At 42.7% G+C, this 23,359-nt stretch overlaps 1 protein-coding gene across 3 annotated transcripts in view; it reads left to right on the forward strand.

Moving 5' to 3' along the window:
• The window catches only part of XDH (xanthine dehydrogenase), a 51,906-nt gene that overhangs the window by 7,894 nt on the left and 20,653 nt on the right, over positions 1-23,359 (forward strand). For all 3 annotated transcript variants that reach the window (XM_059840720.1, XM_059840718.1, XM_059840719.1), the window contains 17 exons: positions 1,680-1,737; positions 4,080-4,176; positions 5,355-5,463; positions 6,784-6,910; positions 7,670-7,731; positions 9,496-9,564; positions 10,364-10,432; positions 10,898-10,984; positions 13,667-13,808; positions 14,390-14,482; positions 15,435-15,586; positions 16,422-16,515; positions 17,323-17,432; positions 20,183-20,367; positions 21,142-21,310; positions 21,756-21,845; positions 22,526-22,695. In XM_059840720.1, coding sequence (XP_059696703.1) covers positions 4,139-4,176; positions 5,355-5,463; positions 6,784-6,910; positions 7,670-7,731; positions 9,496-9,564; positions 10,364-10,432; positions 10,898-10,984; positions 13,667-13,808; positions 14,390-14,482; positions 15,435-15,586; positions 16,422-16,515; positions 17,323-17,432; positions 20,183-20,367; positions 21,142-21,310; positions 21,756-21,845; positions 22,526-22,695 — 1,766 coding nt within the window. In that variant the 5' untranslated portion in view covers positions 1,680-1,737; positions 4,080-4,138. The remainder of the gene's footprint in view (positions 1-1,679; positions 1,738-4,079; positions 4,177-5,354; positions 5,464-6,783; positions 6,911-7,669; positions 7,732-9,495; positions 9,565-10,363; positions 10,433-10,897; positions 10,985-13,666; positions 13,809-14,389; positions 14,483-15,434; positions 15,587-16,421; positions 16,516-17,322; positions 17,433-20,182; positions 20,368-21,141; positions 21,311-21,755; positions 21,846-22,525; positions 22,696-23,359) is intronic.

Below are 23,359 nucleotides of genomic sequence, written 5' to 3' on the forward strand. Positions count from 1 at the left end.
TGAAGCCAGTGGGCCAAACTTTTAATTGCATGGTTTGAGTACATGACCAAGCACTTCTTGGACTCTTTCAAGAAAACCTCTTGAGATGTTTTCTTTGATACAAGCACAGAATAGTCTTTAGCTGTTCTAAAGTTTCTTCTCTGTGTCTGGCTATCTTGGGAGCTGCTTTGGAAGGGTTTGCAATGGCCATTGGCACAGACAGGAGGAAGAAGCTCAGTGTGACAGTGGGAATTGCTGGGGCTAGCTCTTTGCCTGTGGAATGGCTCTGGAAGGCCATTTGTCCTCTCACAGTCACAGGGATGTTTGGAATTCCCTTCTCATCTCTGTCTGTTTGCCAAGGTGTTGCAGAGGGTTGTATGGGCTTACTCTGAACCAGGTGGTCATGGAAGAGCCACTGCATGCTTTTGTTTGTTTCTGTGCATCCAGGAGGTGAGGGAATGGAGTCACTCTGCTCTGAATAGCAGCTGCATGATCTGCAATATGACATTCCCAAACCAGGATGGACTCTTTTTTCTTGTAGACCATCCCCAGTGAAAGAAAGAGATGTGCAAAAAGTGACCAGTTGTGTTTTGTAGCAGCAATTTTATCAGTTAATTCTAAAACAGTGAACTCAAACAGGAAGTATGAACCTTGTCTCTTTAGGATTACCATGTCACGTGTCAAAGGCATAAAACTGAAGCAGCAGAGAGGTTGTGAAGGTTTCTTATCACTGAGAAAAGAAAGTTAAAAACATACTTGAACAAATGACTCCTGTTTCAATTTGCCCTTCAAACTGGGAGTGATTAATTTAAATAAACTGTAACTATTGTACTTAGGACTTGCATAAAATAAGAGCCAAGAACATGATTATATTCTGGCACACAGTGAATTTGGAGAAGTTTCTTGATGCTTTATTAATAACAGAAAAAGAGGAAGATGAGCCCTGTGGCAAGGACAGAACTTTGGTTTCTGACCACTGGGCAGAGGTTAAAGTAAAATGTTTTATGTCTAATGGATAACTTCTAATAGTATGGTTTATTAATAAGATGGAGGCTCAAAATATGCAGCAAAAATTTTTCCTTTCTTAGAATTTTGTATTCCCACATTTAGGATGGCTACTACTGTAATACTGATTGATTTGATGTTACAAGGGAAGAAGGAGAAACTTCAGAGGATTGGTGCTTGCTGTCCATCCTGCTGCACCTGTGTTGTCACATTACAGTTTCCACTGTTGGGGTTTTTTCTCTGCAAAACCCATTACTGGTGCTCTGTCATTCTGTTTAGCTGCTTGTTTTCTCTGTCTCTCCCAACAGTAAAAGAAAGGACAGAGTTCAGTTATTCAGGGTCGATAAAGATGAGACACTCTTTGGGATGTGTCAGGAACCCAAGATTTTAGTAGAAAACACAGTTCTTCCTCTTCTCACTACTAAGTCTTGTTTTTGATGAAGGGTTTTTTATATTTGCCTCAGTGTGCCATGACTGAAAAACTCAGATGTATGTAATGCATGTACTTCCCTCTGACACAATAAATTCTAGGAAACCTTGTGTCTGGACACATGACCAACATTGCTGAAATAATCTGTGATTTTTGCTTCCTGCTTTGGAAAAGAAGTTGCAGAAAGACCAAACTTTCCCCTTGCAACTAACTTATCTGTGTTGTAAACCATTTTGTGTTTATCAATATCTTTCCCTTCTTGCAGGTGGTGGAAAAAGATGTGGATCCAGAAACAACCCTGCTAACTTATCTGCGGAGGAAATGTATCCAGTGCCAGAAAAAACTGCAGAAGGCTTTAAATGCCTACAGCATTTCATAATTGTTTACTGTTCTATCACTTCAGTACTGGGCAGAGCTTTTGCACAGAGTATAAGAGGGACTGCTTTGCCTTGTCTGGTATTTCTTGCTAGCAAAGATTACAGCTGCTATTCCAGGCTTAAACAACAACAGATTTTAAATAATATACTTTAAATTATTTATTAATACTTTAAGGAAAACCTTGTAATTTCACAGAATCATAATATGATGGAAAGGAAGCAATAATGAGATGAAAATAAAATTGAAGGAAATGAAAGTTTGTTCCACACAAAGAATAAAGAATTTTCTGGCCAAAACATCCTGTTGGCTAGCTAATATCCCATAACTTGATAACCCTGTGCTGTTTATCAGATGGCCCAGGGGGCAGCCTCAGGGGCAGGGGTTCCCCCCATGCACATGTTTACATGAGCAGATACAAGCAGTCACGTTTCACCCCTGCTTGAAACTGGTCACCATATGAGTCAGAGCAGCTGCAGGAGCTGAGTAGCTATTACTGTGATGATCAGGCTGGCTGCACCAGGTCTGCTTCCACTGGTAGTGTCATTCCATGTTTTCTGAGGTTTTGTCTGGCCAGCTGGATGAGTACATCTGCCAAACTGTTCACAGCTGTGTTGGTGTACCCATACCATGCTGCTGTGTTCCATTTGTCTGGGTGCTGAAGGAGGTACAGGGACATGAATCACACTGCTCTTGGAGGTTTCTAGCAGAGCCATCAGCAGCCCTCTTTATCTGAGTATACCACAGATGGATAAAGGTCAGGAGGAAATGTAAGTGGTGTTGCTCTTGTGCCTAGGTGTGCCTGTCTTACTGCTAGAACTTTTTATGTCTAAGCTTGTAGATAACTAATGCAAACAGCTTTGTAAAGAGAGAATCTGAGCCCTTCAAAACGTGCTGATCTTCTACATGAGCATTCTTGTTAGGGTCAGACGAATACTTTGAGAAACATGTTTTATTGGGGCAGGTTAGCATTGTTGTCAAGAGAAACATTGCATGGCATGGGAAAGCTGTATTTCTGCTCAAGCAGGCACATGATTCTATGAAAAGCAGTGGTGGCTTTAAGGACATGGTTTCATTGTGGGATTGGCAGCCTTAGGTTTGCATCTGACATGGTTTAGTGGTCGACTGGGCAGCATTATGTTTATGGTTGGACTTGGTGGTCTTAAAGATCTTTTCCAACCTGAATGATTCTGTGATTCTCTAGAAGCAGTCAGTGCCACACTGCTTGCAGTGAAGTCAGGATGAATTGAGTTCCCTCTATCAGAGTGTCTGTTGCTTTTCCAGAGGCTCTGTGATATAGGGAAAGGCTGGTTATCTGATTATCTCAACTCAGTGTCCATTGCCAGTGAAATCAGCTGATTTTTACCCCACCAAAAGTCTCTCAACATTGGCCAATTCTCTTTGCAGTGAATAATAGTATCTAATGACCTTCTAATGAGTGAAGGAACCTAAGCAGTAGTGACTCAAGGAATTCTCTCTTGAGCTCCCTTTGCAGAACATTTAATGTAATTCCTGGTTTTAAAGCACGGCCATGAGCTCAGCAGTCTGTGGAGGAATCTGCTTAGGCTGGGCCATACACTCTGTGGGCTCCCAGGGATCTGGGCAGGGGTTCTGTGCATCTCCACGAGTTCTGGCTCTCAGTGTCTCCCTCCTAGGATTTTATGGGACCCAAGCTCCTGGGGAGTGTGCTCGGCTGGTTTTGTCCCTATCAATTGGCAAGCCATCAGAAATGGGGTAGCCAGGCCACGACTTTTGAGATGCAGGTAGTTTGTGAGCAGTTCAAATGCAGCTCCCAGCCAGTGCTAAACTGTGCAACTTATAGCCCTGAGTGACTGCCCTTCCTGGGAGCCTTCTGGGTGGTAGGAGTCACCAGGTGCAGGAAGAAGTCCAGCCCCACCGCTGGGAGGTGCTGAAGGAGGATGTCACTGTGTGGCTCAGGGATGTGGCTGCATGCCTGAACAGCTCCTGCTCAGCAATCACCAGTGCTTTATCTCCCTTGTGTCATTTCCTTTTCTGAGTCATGGAAAGTGGGAACTGTTGCACTTGAGGATATTTTTTTTTGTTGTTTTTCTGAGAGCGTGTTGGAGTGTGGGCTGTGTCCTTATGATGGGTTTGGGTGTTGATCTCAATAGTCACATGCCAGCTTTTGAAACTTTGCTTATGTTAAATTATTAGGCAGAAGAATTGGGTGATTTGCTTCCAGCAGGAACTTGTTGCTCAACCTTGACTGACAACTTGAGCAACTTTGTGCCAACACTTTTTGTGTTTTCCTTAATTCCTGTTCTCTCAGTGGGCCTGTGTGGAACCAAACTAGGCTGTGGAGAAGGTGGATGTGGTGCTTGCACTGTTATGATATCCAAATATGATCCCTTTCAGAAGAAAATCCTGTATCCTTTGCAATCTGAACTCTGAAACAGAGAAATAAAATGGGGACAGATCCAGGTTCCTGACATACCAGACATGGTACTTTTTTTTCTTTTCCTTTATATAAAGTTATATAATGAATGCTTCTGCCAAAACATAATTTTTCACTTTCAGAACATAAGCTCAGAAGGCTGAGATAAGAAAGTGTTTTTCTGAAAGCATTGCACAATGTTTATAAGGAACTATTTCTTCGTGCCTTGCAATATCTGCACTGATTCTAATGTAACTTTTTCCTGTCAGAAACCATATAATGATTATTGTGATAAAATCTTTATTGTTATTGTATTATGACAATAATCTCATTTCTGTATGCCAGCATATATTAACTTTTTTCTTTACTTGTACTGTGACCTTCAGAATTATTTCCTGAGAGAAAATTTTCTCCTGTTCTCACTTTAATTAATTGAAAGGGGAAACAATGGAATAAAAACAAAGGGGAATGCAAAGAGAGGATGAGATAGAGAGACAGGCCTCAGTTTAGTTTTACTGTGGGGAACAGAAAGCCCTGGAATCTTTTAATATAATTGGAATAATGCTTGGAGATACTATAACTTGGGTTATCTGAGTGGTTCTGCTTACTAGCATGGCCATGAACAAGTTTATCTTTAGGGTCATTATTCTGTCTTGATAGAAATGAGATAAAATAGCTAGTTCTTATACAAGTTTTGGCAACATTAATCTCTTTTACCTTCAGTCTAGACTTTTCCCCCATGTTTACCATCTAGAAACAGCTTTCTAGCTAAAAGGAAAAAAAAAAAACAAAAAACAAAAAAACCCTAGTAGGCTGTTATGTAACTTTGCAAGCATCCAGCTGCACAACATCTTGATATTTGTAGTCTGCCCCCATAAATTACTTCTATGGGTTCTGTATCCTAATGTGCAGCAAGGATGTTTCTAGTTGCTATATCTAGGTGAAATCCCATGATGTATGCCAGGATCAAACTGCAAGGGAAATTGGTTAGAACTTTGGATGACTGGGTGCTGTAGGATTTGGCTTGCAATTAATTCTGGTATCACGTCTACTTAAGTGCTCCAGTTGTGTTCACTGCTGTAGCTTCCGAGTATTCTTCCCTGCTCCTGTTCCTTTTTTCCTTTGCTGAGCAGCACTGTCAAATGAAATGACCTTAATGTGGTGTTTTAGCCACCATACTGCCAATGCTTGTCTCTTCCCTGTCTGTGCCCTGCATCACGTGGCAGTGACTACTGTTGAAGGCATAGGAAACACAAAATCCAGGCTGCACCCAGCCCAGGTAAGCTATTGATACCGGTAACTTGAAACCCCTCTATGCATGTTTTCTTATGCTAATTAAACCTGCTCCAGGACGCTGGGCCCTCCCCTAAAGCCGTGGGGCTGACTCTCCACATGAGCAATCCATACCTGCAGGAATGGCTAAGTGACAGAGTCAAACTCCTGAGGCAAAGCTACAGCTCTGTTCTGCCCCTAACAGGTTAACTCATGCTGTCCTGGCTGAATTGCCAGTGCTTTTGTCCTTGGGCTGCATGGCTGTATTTGGTCCCCATCCTGGCCTGGGAAGAATGATGTTGTGAGGCAAGCCAATCTAATGACCTGGAGCTAGGAAATCTGGGATAGGTTTGGGCTCTCCTATGGCCTTCCATGAATGACTTTGGTTTCTGATCTTGCATAGTTAGGAACCTTCCCTGCTGTACTGAAGTTTTGGTTCAGTGATGTTTCTGGAGTCTCAAAGTAGGAATGTGTATCCTTGTTCTTCTAGCAAGGTATTAGAATGCAGCCTTGCCTGAATGGATGGCAGCCAGTCTGGCCTTTGTTTGTCTTCTTTCCCCCAGTGTGAAGATTCGGACAGCTAAGTTTTGAAATTCAAAGTCAGGTCTAGGCAGGTAACCCAAAGCTTGCTAGCATGGTAAATCTGAAGAATTCCTGATCTCCTTGGAATCTTCTAGTGTCCTTCAGTCTCATTTTGAGTTCAAAGCCTGTGGCAGTCATATTTTCTGGAAAAATCCCTTTGCCCAGGAGTCTTCTCCTGGGAAGCTGAGAAGCCTCAGAGAAAAGGAAAACAATATTATCTCATCTACTTCTCCTGTCTTTTGCTGCTTTGGAATGTGTTTGGAGTTTGCTTATCCAACAGGTGATTGTTTCATTAGTTTTTGATGTGAGTGTTTTCCCTCTTTGGCCAATCACTGCCAAGCTGTGTCAGGGCTCTGGAAAGAGTCACAAGTTTTCATTATTATCTTTTTAGCTTTCTGTAAGTATCCTTTCTGTATTCTTTACTATAGTTTAGTACAGTATTCTTTAATATAATATAGTATCATAAAATAATAAATTAACCTTCTAAGAACATGGAGTCAAATTCATCATTCCTTCCTGCCATGGGGCACTCTGCAAATATAATAAATATCTAGGTGCAAACTTTTCAAGCTGCTCTCCTCTTTGAAGGCTGTCTCATAGATTAATTGACCAGAGAACATCTGATGATAATCTTAGCTCCTCTGTGATACTGGGTCTTGCTTTTAATAGGAATATAATAGGAACAGGCATAACAATGACCTCACCTTGATATTATGGGCTAATCGTGGTTTTTACTTTACCTCAGGAGAGAATAGCAAAAAGCCATGGGTCCCAATGTGGCTTTTGCACTCCAGGCATTGTCATGTCCATGTACACATTGCTTCGGAACAACCCCGAGCCCCACATGGAGGACATTGAAGATGCTTTCCAAGGTAATATTCACAGCCCTGCAGGGGTGCAACCTGTTCTGCTTTAATTACATCTGCTTCACCCACTGGGATGGAGGTGCACCATTGTTTAATGTATTTTGTTAAAAACAGCTGATGGTTGTGAGGTTAAGAAGTAGCTTTTTCACTTGGAGAACAGCAAGGTGCCGTGAAGTGAACATCGTAGTTCGTAAGCAGGGGCAAGTGGCCTCAGTCTGGGATTAGGAGCCCAAAAGGTGGCCTGTCCTTGAGGGGTCCTTGTTTATTCATTGCTGTCACAAGAGCCTGCAGAGGTGACAGAGAACATGTCCTCAAGTCAAGGACCAAGACAGCAACATGCAATGATGCAGTGGGGCAGAACCCAACTGTGTAAATCCTGTGAGAGGCTGCTGTTGCTGCTGAGTTAGAGTCATTGTTGTGCTTCCAGCAGTGATCTGAGAGGAATGATGATGCAGGAGAAAGCAATCTCTGTGTAATTCAGGAGACAGACTAGTTGGTATACTGATAAGACTCACACAATTGAGATAAATGAATACTGAATAAGACAGATTGAATTAGTTCTAAATGAATTTCAGTTTAAATTTCAACAAAAAAGAATGGTAGGGTTGTTGCAAGGTTCTTAATGAAATTTTCCTCCTCCCAGTTTTTTCATTAGCTGTATCAAGATTTGACAAGTTTTTGTGAGAAACAACAGAATGTTTTAAAAGAAGATAAATTTTTAGCCAAATGACACTAAATCCTTATCCTTTTGCTCTGGCAATGCAGGGAACTTGTGTCGGTGTACAGGCTACAGACCCATCCTGGAAGGATACAGGACATTTGCTAAAGTAAGTGTCTTTAGATGATGTTTTAAAAAAAACTGGAAAATTGGCTGTCTTTCTCTCTGTTATTGAAACATGCCATGAACTCAAATGGGGAGGAAGGAAATAAATATGCTCCAACAGCCCAGCTCCAACTCTTGACCTCTGTTTGTCTGATTCATGTGTTAATAATTCAGATAGTGTAAACCCTTTACTCTCTCCACTTGCTGGGGACACCTAAATAAGATCCATCTGATGGTCTCTATTTGGATCACAGGTAATCAGACTCTGTAACTCTTTTCTGTAAGTCTCAGAAAAGCTCACCCTCTCTGCAGAATACAGCCTGCAGCTGATCCTGGTGTGGACAATATGTGAGGGTATGTTGCACTGGTAGGGACATGCTGTGGAGGAATTTGCATTTTTAAAAGATCAGCTGCAGAGCAGGAATAGCTCTGTAAAGAAGCTGAAGTCACTATTTTATAGCTCTTTCCCAGAATTCTTCTTCTGGTTTGGGTGCAGGATGAAGCTTTGCCATGAGTTTTCTTTAGTCCCTTTGTACCTGAAAGAGTGTTGGAGGCTGTGAAGAGGAGTAGATCATTATGTACTTCAGTGATTGCCAGCCACTCATGGGTCTACACTGGTATTAAATATCAAAAGGAAAGAATTTACAGTGATGCCCAATAATTTCATTTTATTATCCAGAACTGCAGTCCACAAATGAGAATACAAGCAGGAGTGAGATCCATTACAAATGGTTGATAAACCCAGCTGATAAAAGCCTACTTGGATCTCCAACAGGCTTTCCACAGTGTCTCACCAAAGGCTTTTAAAGACAGTAGGGGTTAAGAGGGAAGATCTCTGTAAGTATGAAAGATTGGTTAAAAGGCAGTAGAGGAAAAATGGCATGTTTCTGCAGTGGAGGGAGGTCACTGTTGAGGAGTTGTCCTGGGACCTGTGGTGGGAAGAAAGGCTGTTGCACCTATCCCTAAATGTGGTTTAAAAGAGTGTTAGTAAGGATATGAGAAAATAAGCTAACAGATATAAAGCTTGGGTAGTGGAAGCAGGAACTGGCTTTGAGGAATTTCTGAAGGATTTTATGAACCTGAGAGATTGGAGAATAGAATGGGATACAAAGCAGAAAACACTGCCATAGCTCTTCCTACCCTTGAGTACTGTGTGCAGTTCTGCTCCTCTCATCTCTAGCAGGGTATTGCAGAACAGAAGAGGATTCAGAGAACTGGAACAAGGATCACATCTGTGGCATTCTGACTTGCATACCAGGCACTGAGGGCACTTCAGTGTGATAAGGAGATGCCAGGGGGAGGAAGGGACTCTACATAGCACAAACAGTGGCCTTCTATTGACCTCTGATAGAGATCAACAGATTTGTGATTAGAAGTAGAATGTGAAGAGGCATCTGCTATTTGCCTCTGCCAGTAAAAGATCATTTCGAGAAATGAAACTAATAGGATTCAGATCAAAAACAAAGACAGATGGTCTCTGTGGTGGAGTATAGGTATTGTACTGTGTGTGCTTTCAGCCTTCTCTGGGTGTCTCCTCACAGCTCCAGAACTAATTGTTGAATGGTCAGAGTAGTTCCAAACCAGAACAAGAAGTTTATCAGCACAGTGGGCATGACACTGCAGGATATTGCCTTGCATTGGCAAGAGAAACACATCTGTGGTTGGCACCTTCCTTCTGTTTTGGATATTTATCTCTAAAGGGGATCAAACCTATTTAATTTCCTTGGAATCTGCACATTTTTTCTCAGAACAGTTTTTGTTCCCACAGGACATGAATTGCTGTGGCAAAGTTGTCAATGGCACTGGGTGCTGTCTTAGTGGGAAGGAAAATACCGTGGTAAGCTGAATGTTAAGACCCATAATCTCAATTTTCAATATAGCATTGGAGCTTTGATGTGTTAGTCGCCTCTCTGGCTCTGCTGTGGTGCAGATACTCAGAATTCTCTGAGCTGGTTTTGCTGTCTGTCTCTTGGAAAATGCTGTGGCTGTCTATGTCCCAATAAGCATGAGTGGCCACCATGAAGTGGGTTTTAAAATGTTCCTTCTGAGTCTGCAAGGAGCAACCCTTCTGTCAAATAGCATGGTGACAACTGTAAGCAATGTCTTACCAGCTTCTGGTGCCCTGAAGTGATACATTTTCTGTGAAAACAGGTCTAAATTCTCCACTCTGATCTTTCTCAAACTTTGCCACCCAGTGATGAATGAAGCAATTTCCTCTCTGTTCAAAAACTGTACAACTGGAATCTTTTGGAATATCTGGAGGGGGAAAAAGTTAATCCCATTGTATGTATCAGTCTAGGTACAAAACAAATGAAGGAATGGAAAGAAGAAATTGGTGCTTAAGGTAGTGTGAGTATAAAATAAATTTAGGAAGCAGAGACTATAATGAAATTCATTACCAGAAATTTTCAGGGAATTTCTGTGGGTTGGTTTTTAGGAAGCATCCAGTGTTGCATGGAATACTTCAACAATTAAGACTGCTTGGAGTCCTTTCTTTCAAGCAGTTTATTAATGAAAAATGTGACTGCAAATTTCTGAAATCTGGTGATTGATAAAAAAGGAGGACTATATTCTGTAAAAGTTGCAATGTTATGACTATGTTTAGAATAGCTGGAGTGTGCTTTTTTCTTCTTCAGAATGGGGGCTGCTGTGGAGGAAAAGCCAAGGGTCCAGGCTGCTGCATGAATGGAAAAGAAGACAGTGTGGTAAGGTGCCTCTCAACTAGTACTTTTAGTACTTTTCCCTTTATTTCTGATGTTTTAAAGTCTTAGATCTGGCTCATTGCATGCCCAAGCCCAATACTTTTATTTTAGCAATATCTGTGCAAAGCAATTTAGACTACTTTATATTTTATGGTCAGAAGAGCCTACCTCAGAAAAGTTATGTTTGACATGATTTAACATGCCAGTGTGAAAGGGATGTCACTTTTGATCGATTAAAATGTATTAGTGTGCTCAGGGTTGAGGGTTCTGACAAGACATGCAGGGCAATCAGAAAAATATAACTGGAGGACCTTAAATGCTGAATCAGGTGACATCATTTTGCTGTGTTTGCCATATTTTGCTCAGCAAAATAGTAACAGGGATTTGAGTTGAAAGAGGAATGAGTTATGGTTATATGTGGAGAGTTTTCTCCTCAGTCATTAGCCACTTGCATTTTCTCTGTCACAGACAATGACATCCTCCAGCCTGTTCAATTCTTCTGAGTTCCAGCCACTGGATCCCACCCAGGAGCCAATCTTCCCACCAGAATTAATGGTAAGTTCATTCAGAAAGAAATAGCAGTGATTTTGTTGGTTTGGTTGTTCTGCACAAGGTTTGGGCGACTCTGTCCTGAGGAAATGGCAGGGCAGAAATGGCTGCTAAGGAATGAAAATGCATGGGCAGGAATCCTTCCCTGTTTTATAAAACAGAAGGTGTTTGAGCCAGGGTGGTTTAGAGGAAATATGCAGGCCAGGTGCCTGCTCCAGCAGTCTGGCTTTCTTTCTGGTTCTCACCATATGTCTCTCTGCTCTTGGGTTGCCTTCCTTCCCAGTCACTGCCTGTCTGGGGGTGGAACAGTAGCTAAAATCCAAATGTCAATTTACTAGGTCAGATGTGAACTTCTGCATCAAATACAGATACAGCTGAGCTTGTCTCCCTGTGCTCCCTTTATGGTGTAGGAAGAGAAGTAGGAACTTGTGGTGGTTTTGTATGGGAGGCATTCATGGAAGTGATGTAAAGTTTTTAGCTACTGGGAAGTTCATGTGTTTTTGTAAAAAACACATGTTAAAGATGAAGAAAACCCAGGATTTTTTTTTCTGTTCTGGCTGATAGAGGTAACAAGGGTTGGGTGGTTTTTGCTGCTGGCCTGGACCCTTTTCCTGGGGTGTCTTCCCCCCAGTTGGTTTTTGGTAGGGAAGGAGAGGCTGCAGGGCCAGTGTTGGGCCTGGCTGCCATTTCTGACATCTTGCTGCTTCTGAGCAGGGCCAAACTGGACCTGCCAGCCCCTGGAGCTGCCCTGGGCCAGGCTGGCTCAGCCAAGATTGCCCCACCATTAAATATTCACCCACAACCACCGGGCAGGGCAGAGGAGAGGCCATCAGCCCCCCCAGCCGCAGGTCCCACCACAAACTTACAGGGCCAGGTAATCATCTACAAGCCCCAAACAAAATATTAAATCTTTCAATGCTTCAATCCTGCCTCTAGTGAGAGAAGGAACAAAAAGGCAGACAATGTGAAGGAATTCACAGAATGGCCAGGTTGGAAGAGACCTTAAAGATCATCGAGTCCAACCAACAGCATGAAGACACCAAAGTCAATGAAGAAGCAATCCCAGACAGGGGAAATGAGGAGATACCTTTGGTTTTAGGCTGAAATCTTCTTGTAAAGATATGAAAAAAGGCTCTTTTTCCCTATAACACATAAACTTATAGAGAGATGAAAGTATTAAAATTGTAGATATGGAGCAAAGGCCTCCATAGTGAAGTCAGCAAATGTTAAAGTGACTGTAATCCTATGAAAAGTTTAAACAGAGAAAGAGATAAAAGTAATAAAGGTCTTGTGCCCTTAAGAGGAAAATAATTTCAGAAGTAAATAATGACAACTTTTGCCTTGAAACAACTCATCTTCAAAACAGTACCCCACAAGTTTACATGGCCCATAAACACAACTGTGAGAAAAACCTGCAGAAAATGAGAGGAATTTCACGATGGCAGATTTCTCCAGTTTCTATTCATAGAGAGAACCACGAGAAAACTGTTTTCTTGTAGAGAAGTCTCCATAACATTAACAAAAGAGACTATTTTAGAAATAGTAAACTGAGTGAAATTTTAGGTTTTGTTTCTTTACATTGCCATTGCGAAAGGAAAGATTGTGGGGGGAAGAGAAGTGTCCTAAAGGTTTTATTCCAATTCTTATTACTCTTTCTTTTAGTTACTATTAATAAACTTTTCTTTATACCCTTTTAGTGTTTTAAATCTACTTTACCTTTCTCCTAATCCTACATCACAACAAAAAATAAATGAGTACACTAATAATTAACCAAGACTAAGCCCACCACACTCATTAATGCATTAACATTAAAATCTCAAATTAACAAAGCAAAACCACTACAGAACTACAGGGTGTAGCTCAATATGTATCTCAAATGGTTCTTTTCAAAAAACTCCCCTCACCATAGCAGGAATAAAAGTTGGTTGGCTCACAAGGACATTAAAAGTTAGGTGAGATGAGTTTCTCTCCATGTTTCATGCCTGTCTTTTTTGGGGATCCTCCCCCCTAAGCAATACGTCCCAGCCAGGAATCTGATCCAGCACATGACACATTTACAGCTTCCTTCACATTTAACAACTGAAATTCAATCATTAATCCTTCTGCTGTGCCCAGCTTAAATGTGTCATGAGCTACAGCAGGAGCAGGTTCTCTTAGACCATAGCATGAGATAGATTCAGCTTGAGATAGGGCTCCTCTCTCTCTTCTCCAGCATGTTCTCCTGCCCAAGGGTTGATCTCATGTTTTCTTTAGTCACTGGGAGAAGTAGTTAAAAAGGGAATCAGAACCTGGCCTAGCAGGTGAATTGCAATTCATCTGTGCTAAAGACTGACATGTTTGGATTGAGATGAGAATGGAAAACCCTTTGAAGCAGCTGGAGCCACGGGCATGTGCCAGAGCCTTGGTCAGATGGAACTTGCTGGCACAGATCTTGCTAGGGAGGTGTGGCAGCAGGATGCACCTGGCAGTACCAGGAAGGGAGAACTTTTGTCAGCATGAGAAGGACTTCCATCACTGCTAGCAGAAGGATGGGGAATGGCAAACTGCCAGCAGCAGCGTGGCTATCCCAGCCCCCTGTCAGTAACTTGGCTGGGATGGAGCCCAGCGTGGCACAGGCATGGGCAGCATGTGAGGAGGGATTCTTGGCTTGATGTAGGGGCTGAGCTCTGTCTGAATTCCCTTCTGCAGACTCAAAGGAACAAACAGCAGAAGCAGATGTGTTTCAAAGGCGAGCGTGTGATGTGGATCCAGCCCACGACTCTCAATGAACTGGTGGCTCTCAAATCCCAGTACCCCAATGCCAAACTCGTTGTGGGGAACACAGAAGTGGGTAAGAGAAGGAGCTGATGCTTATTATGAACAGTTGGAAAACCTTCCATTAAGTGTTTTGTCAGAAGAGTGCAAATGGAAACCTCTTTCATGTCATTGCTTTTAAAAAGCTATTTATTTTCAGGTTTTATGTAGGAACAGGTTTTCTTCTCAGGTAGATTAATCTCACAGTGAATGTTTTTCTCCATTCTTTGCTGTGTCAGGTGAAAAAAATGCTAATCCAGATCCCCGAGCCTTTGTGCTATTTTGTGGAATTTTGAGAAGAGGGGAGTGACACAACATGAAATGTCCCCATAATCAAATGAGTTCAGTTGTGAGAGCTGCATTTTGAAGGACTTTTCAGTAGAAAACTCCCAAGACTTGAAATCTTACTGCCTTCTCACACCAAATAGATACTTTTGCAAACATAAGTGCTGAGGAGGACAGTTCAGACATATTTAGTAATTCTCTTGTCTTGAGGAATTGGTCCATGAAATAATGACTAAATGTTGTGGGGGTTACTGTATTAATTTTCCTTTCTTGAAGGATTATGTACTGCAGCAGCCATGTCACACGAGTACCAAACAGTGTCTTTTCCTTAAGGTATTGAGATGAGGTTAAAGAACCTCCTGTATCCAGTGATAATAGCACCAGCATGGATCCCTGAAATGAATGCTGTTCAACACACTGAAACAGGTGAGCAAAAAAGAGGCAGAACACCTGTGAGGTGAGTGGGGACTCCATGGAAGAATAAAGAGGGTGTGGAGGAAAATCCCCAGATTAAAGATTGTTTTCTGTATGCCTTATACCTTTCCCATTTTCCCACAGGAAATCAAGTGAGTGATATGTAAAAAAGTGAGGTGGGGATGTTTAGCTTGGAGAAAAGGAGGTTCAGGGGTGACCTTATCACTTTCTACAACTCCCTGAAAGGAGGGTGTAGCAAGGTGGGGTCACTCTCTTCTCCCACGGGACAAGTGACAGGACAAGAGGAAACTGCCTCAGACTCTGCCAGGAGATATTCAGGTTGACATCAGGAAGAATTTCTTCACTTGAAAGCATGGTCTAGCATGGGCTGGGCTGCCCATGCAGGTAGTGGAGTCACCACCCCTGGAAGTGTTCAAGAAATGACTGGACATGACTTTTGCTGATGTGGTGGTGTGCAGTCAGAGGCTGGACTCAGAGATCTTTGGAGGTCTTTTCCAACTTTAACAATTCTATAATTCCATTGCATTTAGCTTTGTGATGGAAATGAGTCAACCTTACAAATAAAAGTACCTAGGACAATTTACTGCATGTGGCCCAATGTCTGGCAGGATATTTCAAGTGTGGAAACTGGAAAGGAGTTGGAGTTCACTTCTCAAAGGACAAACTAATACCTAAAGGAGGCCAATATTGTTAATAATACACTGATGCAAAAGGGTGGTGTGTTACTGTCATGTGGGAGACAGCACCAGCATGAGCTGTGGTTTAAAGAGGAATTTTGTTCTGAGGATGTGATGTTTACATGCAGTGCATTCCAAATAGCCTGGTATAGCTGAAGGTCTAACTAAACTCAGTGGCATCTGAGCTTTGCAGACACAGTAACTGTCCTTGTGTCCTCAAAATTTTGGAAAACAACATTTCTTTTCCTTTGTTTTTTTTTTTACAGGAGTCACTATAGGCGCTGCCTGTACCTTGAAGTCAGTAGAGGAGGTGATGAGGAAAGCAGTGGCAGACCTTCCTCCATACAAAACAGAGATTTTCCAGGCTGTCCTGGAGCAGCTGCGCTGGTTTGCAGGGCCTCAGATCAGGAATGTTGCTGTAAGTGACTCAGGAGCACCAGGGGCTGGAGTTGAAAGTTCAGCCTGAGGAGCTGCCCTGCCTCAAGCAGTGTTGGTGTGCCCTGTGCATCTCACAGGAGAGCGTTTGCAAACCTTGGGAAAGAAACCAGCACACAAAAATCAACCCCAGAGAGTGGCAGGGTCTCAGCTGGTGTCTGCTGCTCTGATGTCACACATCAGGCAAGTGAGGGAAACATGGCAGTTCTCCAGTCTTCCACTGCTGTTATCACCAAGTGGGGGAACTGTAGTGAGATTTGACTAATTGAACAAAAAAAAAATGTATTTAGAGTGCTGGACAGGCTTCAAAGAAGCAGGTGTGTGAAGCAGGTGTGTATATATTGCCATGACAACTAGGGCAGTCAGAGTTAATGTATCAGAGCTGGCAAATTTTCCTCTAGTTTTAAAAGGGAAGGTGTGTTCAAACTCTGTGTGCTCTAAGAAAAAAATATCAAGCAAGCAGCTAAACCAACCTACCAAACAAGGACTTTTGTTCCACGAGACACTGTGCCATGCATTTGTTTTGCAGCCAAAACCCTTGGGTCCTGACCATTACTGAAAATACTCTTTTTAGTTTCATGGATCCTCCCTTAATAGCAGGTACAGTGATTGCATTTTGGCAAGGTTGTGCATATGAGGTTTGAGCATAAGGTAGTCTTGATGCATTACCAAAACATTGTTCTAAATCTGTTTCAGGCAAATATTAATATTGTCTGAGACAGCATCTGATTTCGTGGGGCTTAGGTTTTCCCAATTAATTAAAGGCTGAAAATTTCTTAGCTTTTGAATAATTATCTGATGCATTATTTTCACTCTAGGCTATTGGTGGGAACATAATGACAGCAAGCCCAATTTCTGACTTAAATCCTGTGTTAATGGCAAGTGGAAGCAAACTGACTTTGGTATCAAAAGGTAAGTTGGTTAAATTTCCCTGTGGCACTGAGAGGAGTGGGATAGTCAGCAGCCCTCTGCCATGGATTGATAGGTCAGGCCAGAACTTGAAAGTGAAAATTACCATTATTAGTCTGAGTCTTCTGTGTTTTCACACTTTTTGAGGCTGAAGTCCTAAAGCTAGACCTAAGGTTGGCTTCCTAAAGAATTTTGAACTTCTGTGCCAGATGAAATCTCTGGTACTGTGTATATACTTACAGACACACTCTTGTGAAGAGCTGGTTGAAGATGTGTACTAATGAAAAACAATAGGCATTAAATAGTTTCTGTCACTATCATACTTAAATCCTTCTGGTTTATTCAGATAAAGACTGAAACTTGGTTTTTGGTTTTTTTTCCTAAGAAGAAAGCCAAGTGTCTCAGTTTTTATTTGTTCTTAGGAAAATTTTTTTAGAATAGTATCCTTGAAGTAAATGGACTGTCCAGTCAGAGGACTGGGTTTGTGTGCAGGCTATGGAAAGGAGAAAGAGGGGGATTTCATTAGTGTTGGAAACTGGCTCACCTGGAGGCAAAGCTTTAATTACATAAAGGAGGAGATCTCTTTTTATCAGTTCATGTACAAAGAAAAATTAAAATGTAGGCAGAAGCTGCTATAGATTCCATAAACACCAAAATAAATCTGAGAAAGATTTTCCTGATTTGGTGAAAGAGAGTGGAAAAATGAAATCAGGTACCATATCAAGAGTGATTTGTGTGGTTTGAAGGCTTTTCCACACATATTATTGCCATTCTTCATTTATTCACCATTGGTGCCCCTTTGCTCTACAGAGGGCAAAAGGACTGTCACCATGGATGAGAAGTTTTTCACTGGCTACAGAAAGACCATAGTTAAGCCTGAAGAAATACTTCTTTCTGTTGAAATACCCTACAGCAAAAAGGTAAGTAAAAAAAAACTTCACTGTCTGTGGAGCTAAAATGCTGTTATTTAAGTGTTGTTTTCAAAGTTAGGCACCTTTTTTCTGACTGGCTCCTAAATGCTTATGTAGTCCCAAGTGGACCAGGAAGCAAGAGAATTATTTGGAAAAAATTCAGCAGCACACTATTCTTCACAAGCAAGGGGAGCAGGTCTCTAGGATAAAGTATGGTAAGCCCAAGAATTTTTCTAGTGCAAGGAAGAGAAATTTCACTTTATTATCTGAAGCTTTTTGAGTGCATTTGGTAATGATGAAAAGTGTCAAAATTATGTTCCCAGAGGTAGAAGTTCTGCTTGAAAAGCAGAACAGAAAAGGTTTTAGCAATTACTGATGCAGAGTGAAGTTAATGTGCCAAAGATTCCTGCTTGATTTCTGAGCTGATACAGGAAATGAAATGGGGAAGAGTCAGTATGGATAAAAGGGAAGTTCAGTTTCTGCATTCTTGCAAGATGCAAACCACAAGGACTGGCTATTAAGGCATTTTGGCTATGTGGGCTCCCAGTGAGGCTGTAGCAGCATAAACCACAACTGATTCAGTGTCTAAGAAGTAAAACTCTGCTTTTTCCTTTGGGGCTGAGAACATCAGACTGTAATTTTATGCTTGTGAAGGTGTTTGCCTTCTTAGGGTTTGTGGCTCCTAGGTATAAGATGCAAGGATTTGCAGTAAGGTGATGTATTTTCTTTATAAATGGAAAACACAGATTTACATGAAGTGCCATTTTATTATGGGAGAGAAGTAATAAATCCCTTGTCTATCCTCTCCAGTTTTCTATTTAAGTACTAGAGGAACAAAATTATTTAATTTATGGTGGTTTTGCCATCTATTTCTGGGCAATCCTTCTTTGGTCTTGTGATTAAGGCATCACTTTTTGCCAAAATGAGAAGCATTGAGGTTGCCAATGGAAGACACTCTATTCCTCCATCCATATGGCAGTCTCATGGCAATTTCACAAAACAAATGTTTACAAGCAGGGGCAGTGGCTTCAGCCCTATGCAGCTTATTGATCTGAAAAACTAAAACAACTTTTGAACACTCAGCTTCATGGTTTCTTGGCTGATCTTTGCTCACAAAGAGCGAGTCTGAAGTTCTTCAGGGCATGTCTGAAGATGCTGGCATATAGCAGGCAAAGTTTTCTGCAGCTGTGGTTTCCTCATGAATGAAAGCAGGGCTGTTTCAGCACACAGCTAGATAGAAATTTTTGGTTTGTTTTTGTCTGAAACTGATGTTATGCCTTGCATTCATGTAACTTGTCACGCCAAGGGTAAGACTGGCCAAACAACAGAAAGAATTAACATGTTCTGTTGTTTGCCAAGAGACCCAGGCAGATGTGTGATGTGATGGTTCACTTACCTACACTCCAGGTGAGGAAAGGTCAGGAGTGCCTTTCCTCCCACAGGACTCTGAATGAAGAAAATTAAGGTGTCCTGTGAGGAGTAAAGGGAATATTGCCCTCTTGTTGCAATCCTGTTAATGGAAATCTCTTGATTATGCAGTAAGAGAGGAGGCTGCTTTTTCTCCTCTTTGAAAGCTAATTGTTTTAACAAGCAGAGTGTTTCAACAAGCAGAATGTCCTCACTGGAAGGATGCTATTGATGCTCCTGTGCTATTATCTGCCGGCTGCTGAGTAATTATTTGGATTCAGGAAATGAAGCACACCCTTCAGTTATATCTCCAGTAACAAGTGCTTGATGCACAAAAGGGGCCTCTTGTGAAACTGTTGTCATTGTCAAGAGGAGAGAAATTGTTCTGTCCGATAATGAAAGAACTGCTGTCCACTTCAGATTAGAGGGAATTAATGAGGCAGACTGCTGTGCTGTGTGGAGTCACTTGGAGAGAAGAAACCTGTCAGAAAACTCTCCAGAAGGGCAGTGCAAAGACACCAGATCTGATTCCTCTCTTAGTCTGCAGGGTGCCTGAACAGCAATTTGTCTCACCTGCACTACAGGCAGGTACTGAGAGGACTGACCGTGCTGTGGCTCCAGGGTGTCACCACTGCATGGTGCATCCTGGTAGGGTGTTAATCTCATATTTACAGCCACTCTTTATAGGGGAGCTGCTGAGTTTTGGGCACTGCAGTTGCTGGTGCATTTACAAGAATTTCCTCGCTCTGTGGAGACCAGGATAGTAACTGAGAATTCTATTTCCTGTAGCAGATTAAATTTTCTTTTATTAGTTATTCTGGTCTACTGAATAGACTGAATTATTAATACTGAATTATTCTGGTCTACTCTAGAACTGAGAGACATTTGTGATTACTGATTTCAGCTCTTGCAGATTTCAAAGACTTCTGAAGGGAAGAGGTTTAGGATATGAGTTTTACTGATTAGCCTTCCAGCTTAGCAGCCTGGGAGGAAGAAAAACTTGTTGAGGAACTGCAATTTTGTTTATGCACAAACAATCTGTCTTGGTTCTTCCTCTTGAAATATGGAAAAATGTGACAGGCACGAGCAGATCTCTGTCAAAGCTTGTTTCCCCCACAGTCCTAGGCTTGGTAACAACCACTGAACTGATACATTAGAATTAATCACTGAATTATGTGAAAATAAACAGTGCTGCCTGAACAAACATGTCCTGCTTGGCCCTGCACAATGAATCAACCAGATACTGTTCCCTGGAACAGCTCATGCACTTAGAGACAGGTAAACAGCTTGTCCACATTTACACTCCAAAGCATGCCAAGGTAGAGGATAAAGAAATATTTTCTTGTTTTCAGGGTGAATACTTCTCAGCTTTCAAGCAGGCTTCCCGTCGTGAGGATGACATTGCTATTGTGACCTGTGGGTTGAGAGTCCTGTTCCGAGATGGCACAAGCCAAGTGGAGGAGATGAAACTAAGCTATGGAGGAATGGCTCCTACCACTGTCCTGGCACTCAAAACTTGCAAGGAGCTCACTGGCAGGTAGGAATTTTTCCTGTGATAAAGATTGTCTAATGGAACAGTGGGGATTTTTGCAGGAGCAGTTTAAATATCTAAAACATCCTAAATGCTCTCTAAGAGTACATCAAAAGAGAAAGGGGAAGAAGTGTAGTTATGCTTCTGCAGCAGTGTGTTTTGTGTAATGCTTTGCTTCCTCCAGTATGCCTTACCCTCAAAGATCCATGCCATTCTCTCATTCAGAAAGACATTTTCTTTCCAAATTCTCTCACCTGTTGAAGTGGACAGCAGCTAGATGTGTTCATGACCTACAAAACTGGGTTCATTTGAAATTGGATGGAAAAATCAGGGTTTTTATCATGCAATAGCTTTGCCATATCTTTAGGGAAGGTAACATGAGCCCAGGATGACACCAGAGCTCACACGTGTGCTATGGACAGATAGAACTGATGGCTGTTGCTTGACACCTCATGGGAACAGCATGAAGCTGTGTCAGGGCATGTTTAGCTTGGATATCAGGGGAAAAGTTTCTTCACCCAGAGGGTTGTTGGGCACTGGAGCAGGCTTCCCAGGGAAGTGGTCACAGCACCAAGCCTGACAGAGTTGAAGAAGCATTTGGACAATGCTCTCAGGCACTTGGTGTGTGACCCTTGGGCTGTTCTGTGCAAGGCCAGGAGCTGGACTCGATGATCCTGATGGGCCCCTTCCACTTCGGCATATTCTGTGTCAGAAGAGTTAGCCTGCCCTGGAGGATTTAGGTCTGAACAAGGTCTCAGTGTCCCCTCTGTTCCCTTGCAGAGACTGGAATGAGAAGCTGCTGCAGGATGCCTGTCGCTTACTGTCGGCTGAGATGGATCTGTCGCCTTCTGCTCCCGGGGGCATGGTGGATTTCCGACGCACGCTCACCCTCAGCTTCTTCTTCAAGTTCTACCTGACAGTCCTTCAGAAACTGAGCAAGAGTGGCACTGTGAGTGCTCCCTGGGAAGGCAGATTTGGGGAAGGAGAACCTCTTTGTACTGCCTTGGTGGGGAAGGCACGGGGAGAGTTCAGATTTGAGCAGAGTCCCACCTGATAACAAAATCCATGCTGCAACAGCTGCCCTACTGCTTGCATAACAATGACTTGTGCATCTTCCCACTTGCTTCCTCGTGGCACCCTCCCCTTGTGGTGGAAGGGTGTGGCTCTGTGGTTCACAGGATGGTTCCTTGGCTTCTCCCATTTGCTGCATTGCAAGTGGTCTTGTGGCTCTGTGTTTGTTCTTGGCACAGAGCCTGAGCCTCGGTCGCCTTTAACTCAGTAGATTATGGATTACCTTAAGTGGGAGATGGAGAATGGAAAGTATCCTGAGCTACTAGGGAATCTGAGAAAGGACTTGGAAGGGAAGGTGATTTTCTTTAATATGTCTCTGGCAGAAAACTATGTGTGAGCCTGTCCCTTCAAACTACATCAGTGCTACAGAGCTGTTTCACAAAGATCCCATTGCAAATGCCCAGCTCTTCCAAGTAAGTAGCAGCTTTCCCAAGTAAGTAGCAGTGTCAGCATAACATAAATGCAGACTTTTCTGTAGCTCAAACTGTGCTTCTTGTCTCCCAAAGGATGGTCATCACATAAACTTTGATAATGCCATGCCTGAGGCTTGTATTTGGGTCTTAATCCTTTCCTCACTTTAGGATACTCTTCTTTCCTATTACTGCCCAAGAGAGCCCAAGGTTTCTCTGTTGCTGAGGGCTTTATAAAAATTCCTTTTCCTCCTGTACCCAGCTCTATATCCAAACTGAAACTCCCCTTCTGCTTTGCCTAGTTATAGCCAGCCTTTCTTGGCATCTCTCAGGCTTCACACTCATGTATCTTCTTTCTTATTTCTCTGTTAGTGACCCATTCTCTTCAGCTTTGAGAGCAGCATCCAGTTTCACAATTTGAACCTTCTTATGCAAGATGTGAAATCAAACCCTTCCCTTCTATAGCAATTCCAAAACCCAAACTACTTTCACTTCATTCCCTACAGCTTCCCTCTGTGTAGCCACATTTGGTACCACCTTGTTCACCCTCCTTTCCCACAGGACTGAGCCCCCATCCCATTCCCCCTTCACTAGAATGTCCCACAGTGCTCTCTGCTCTGCCATCAATGCTTCCATCCCCTTCCACCCATGCCAGTAGTAGCCAGCCGTGTGTTTTACCCCAGGAAGTGCCCAAGGGGCAGGCTGTGGAAGACATGGTGGGCAGGCCTCTGGTGCACGTTTCAGCAGCCAAACAAGCCAGTGGAGAGGCTGTGTACTGCGATGACATCCCTCACCACGAGAACGAGCTCTACCTCACGCTGGTGACCAGCACCAAGGCCCACGCTAAGATCCTGTAAGTGCTGCTTCTCTGTTCCAAGTGCTGGAAGCATCCAGTGCCTGGTGGCTTGGAAAACATCAATCTGTCAGGTTGTGGGTGAGGGAAAGGTTTTGCTTAGGTGGGAACTCCAGTTCTTTGCACATTGTTACATGGAGGCGAGCTCTGTGTACGTGTGACAGCTGCCTTGCAAGCTACCAGTGGGAATGTGGGGGAACCAGCTCCAAACTTTTGGCTTTGCTGAAGCACAAAAGCTCTCAGCCTAGGCCAAACTTTTTGCATTTCCCATCTCTTATACTCAGGCATGCAGGATTCAAAAGGAGCAGGGTAGGAGAGCACCACAGAGGTTGGGATGTCCTTTTAATCACTAACTGGAGCATGCAGCTTGATGATTCTCCTTCTATCTGCCTGAAAAATCAGGTTGTAAGATGGAATTCTACCAGCTGTCCTGCTGGTGAGTCAGCTGTGGGCACTGGGTTTTGCCTTGCAGGGTGCTTGCCTGCACTGGCTCTGATCAAGCCCCCTGCACAAAAGTCCTTTGTGAATTGGCTTCAGCTGTGAGGTGTAGCCCTGTTTGTGCTTGGCTATAGCAAGGTGGACAGGTCAGTATTTGGAAGTGCAGCTGTCTCAGAAAACATCTTGTCCATCCATGGCATGACTGGTACCTAATTTATAACAATAG

The sequence above is a fragment of the Haemorhous mexicanus genome, chromosome 3, assembly GCF_027477595.1.
Source record: "Haemorhous mexicanus isolate bHaeMex1 chromosome 3, bHaeMex1.pri, whole genome shotgun sequence".
NCBI classification, from domain to species: domain Eukaryota; kingdom Metazoa; phylum Chordata; class Aves; order Passeriformes; family Fringillidae; genus Haemorhous; species Haemorhous mexicanus.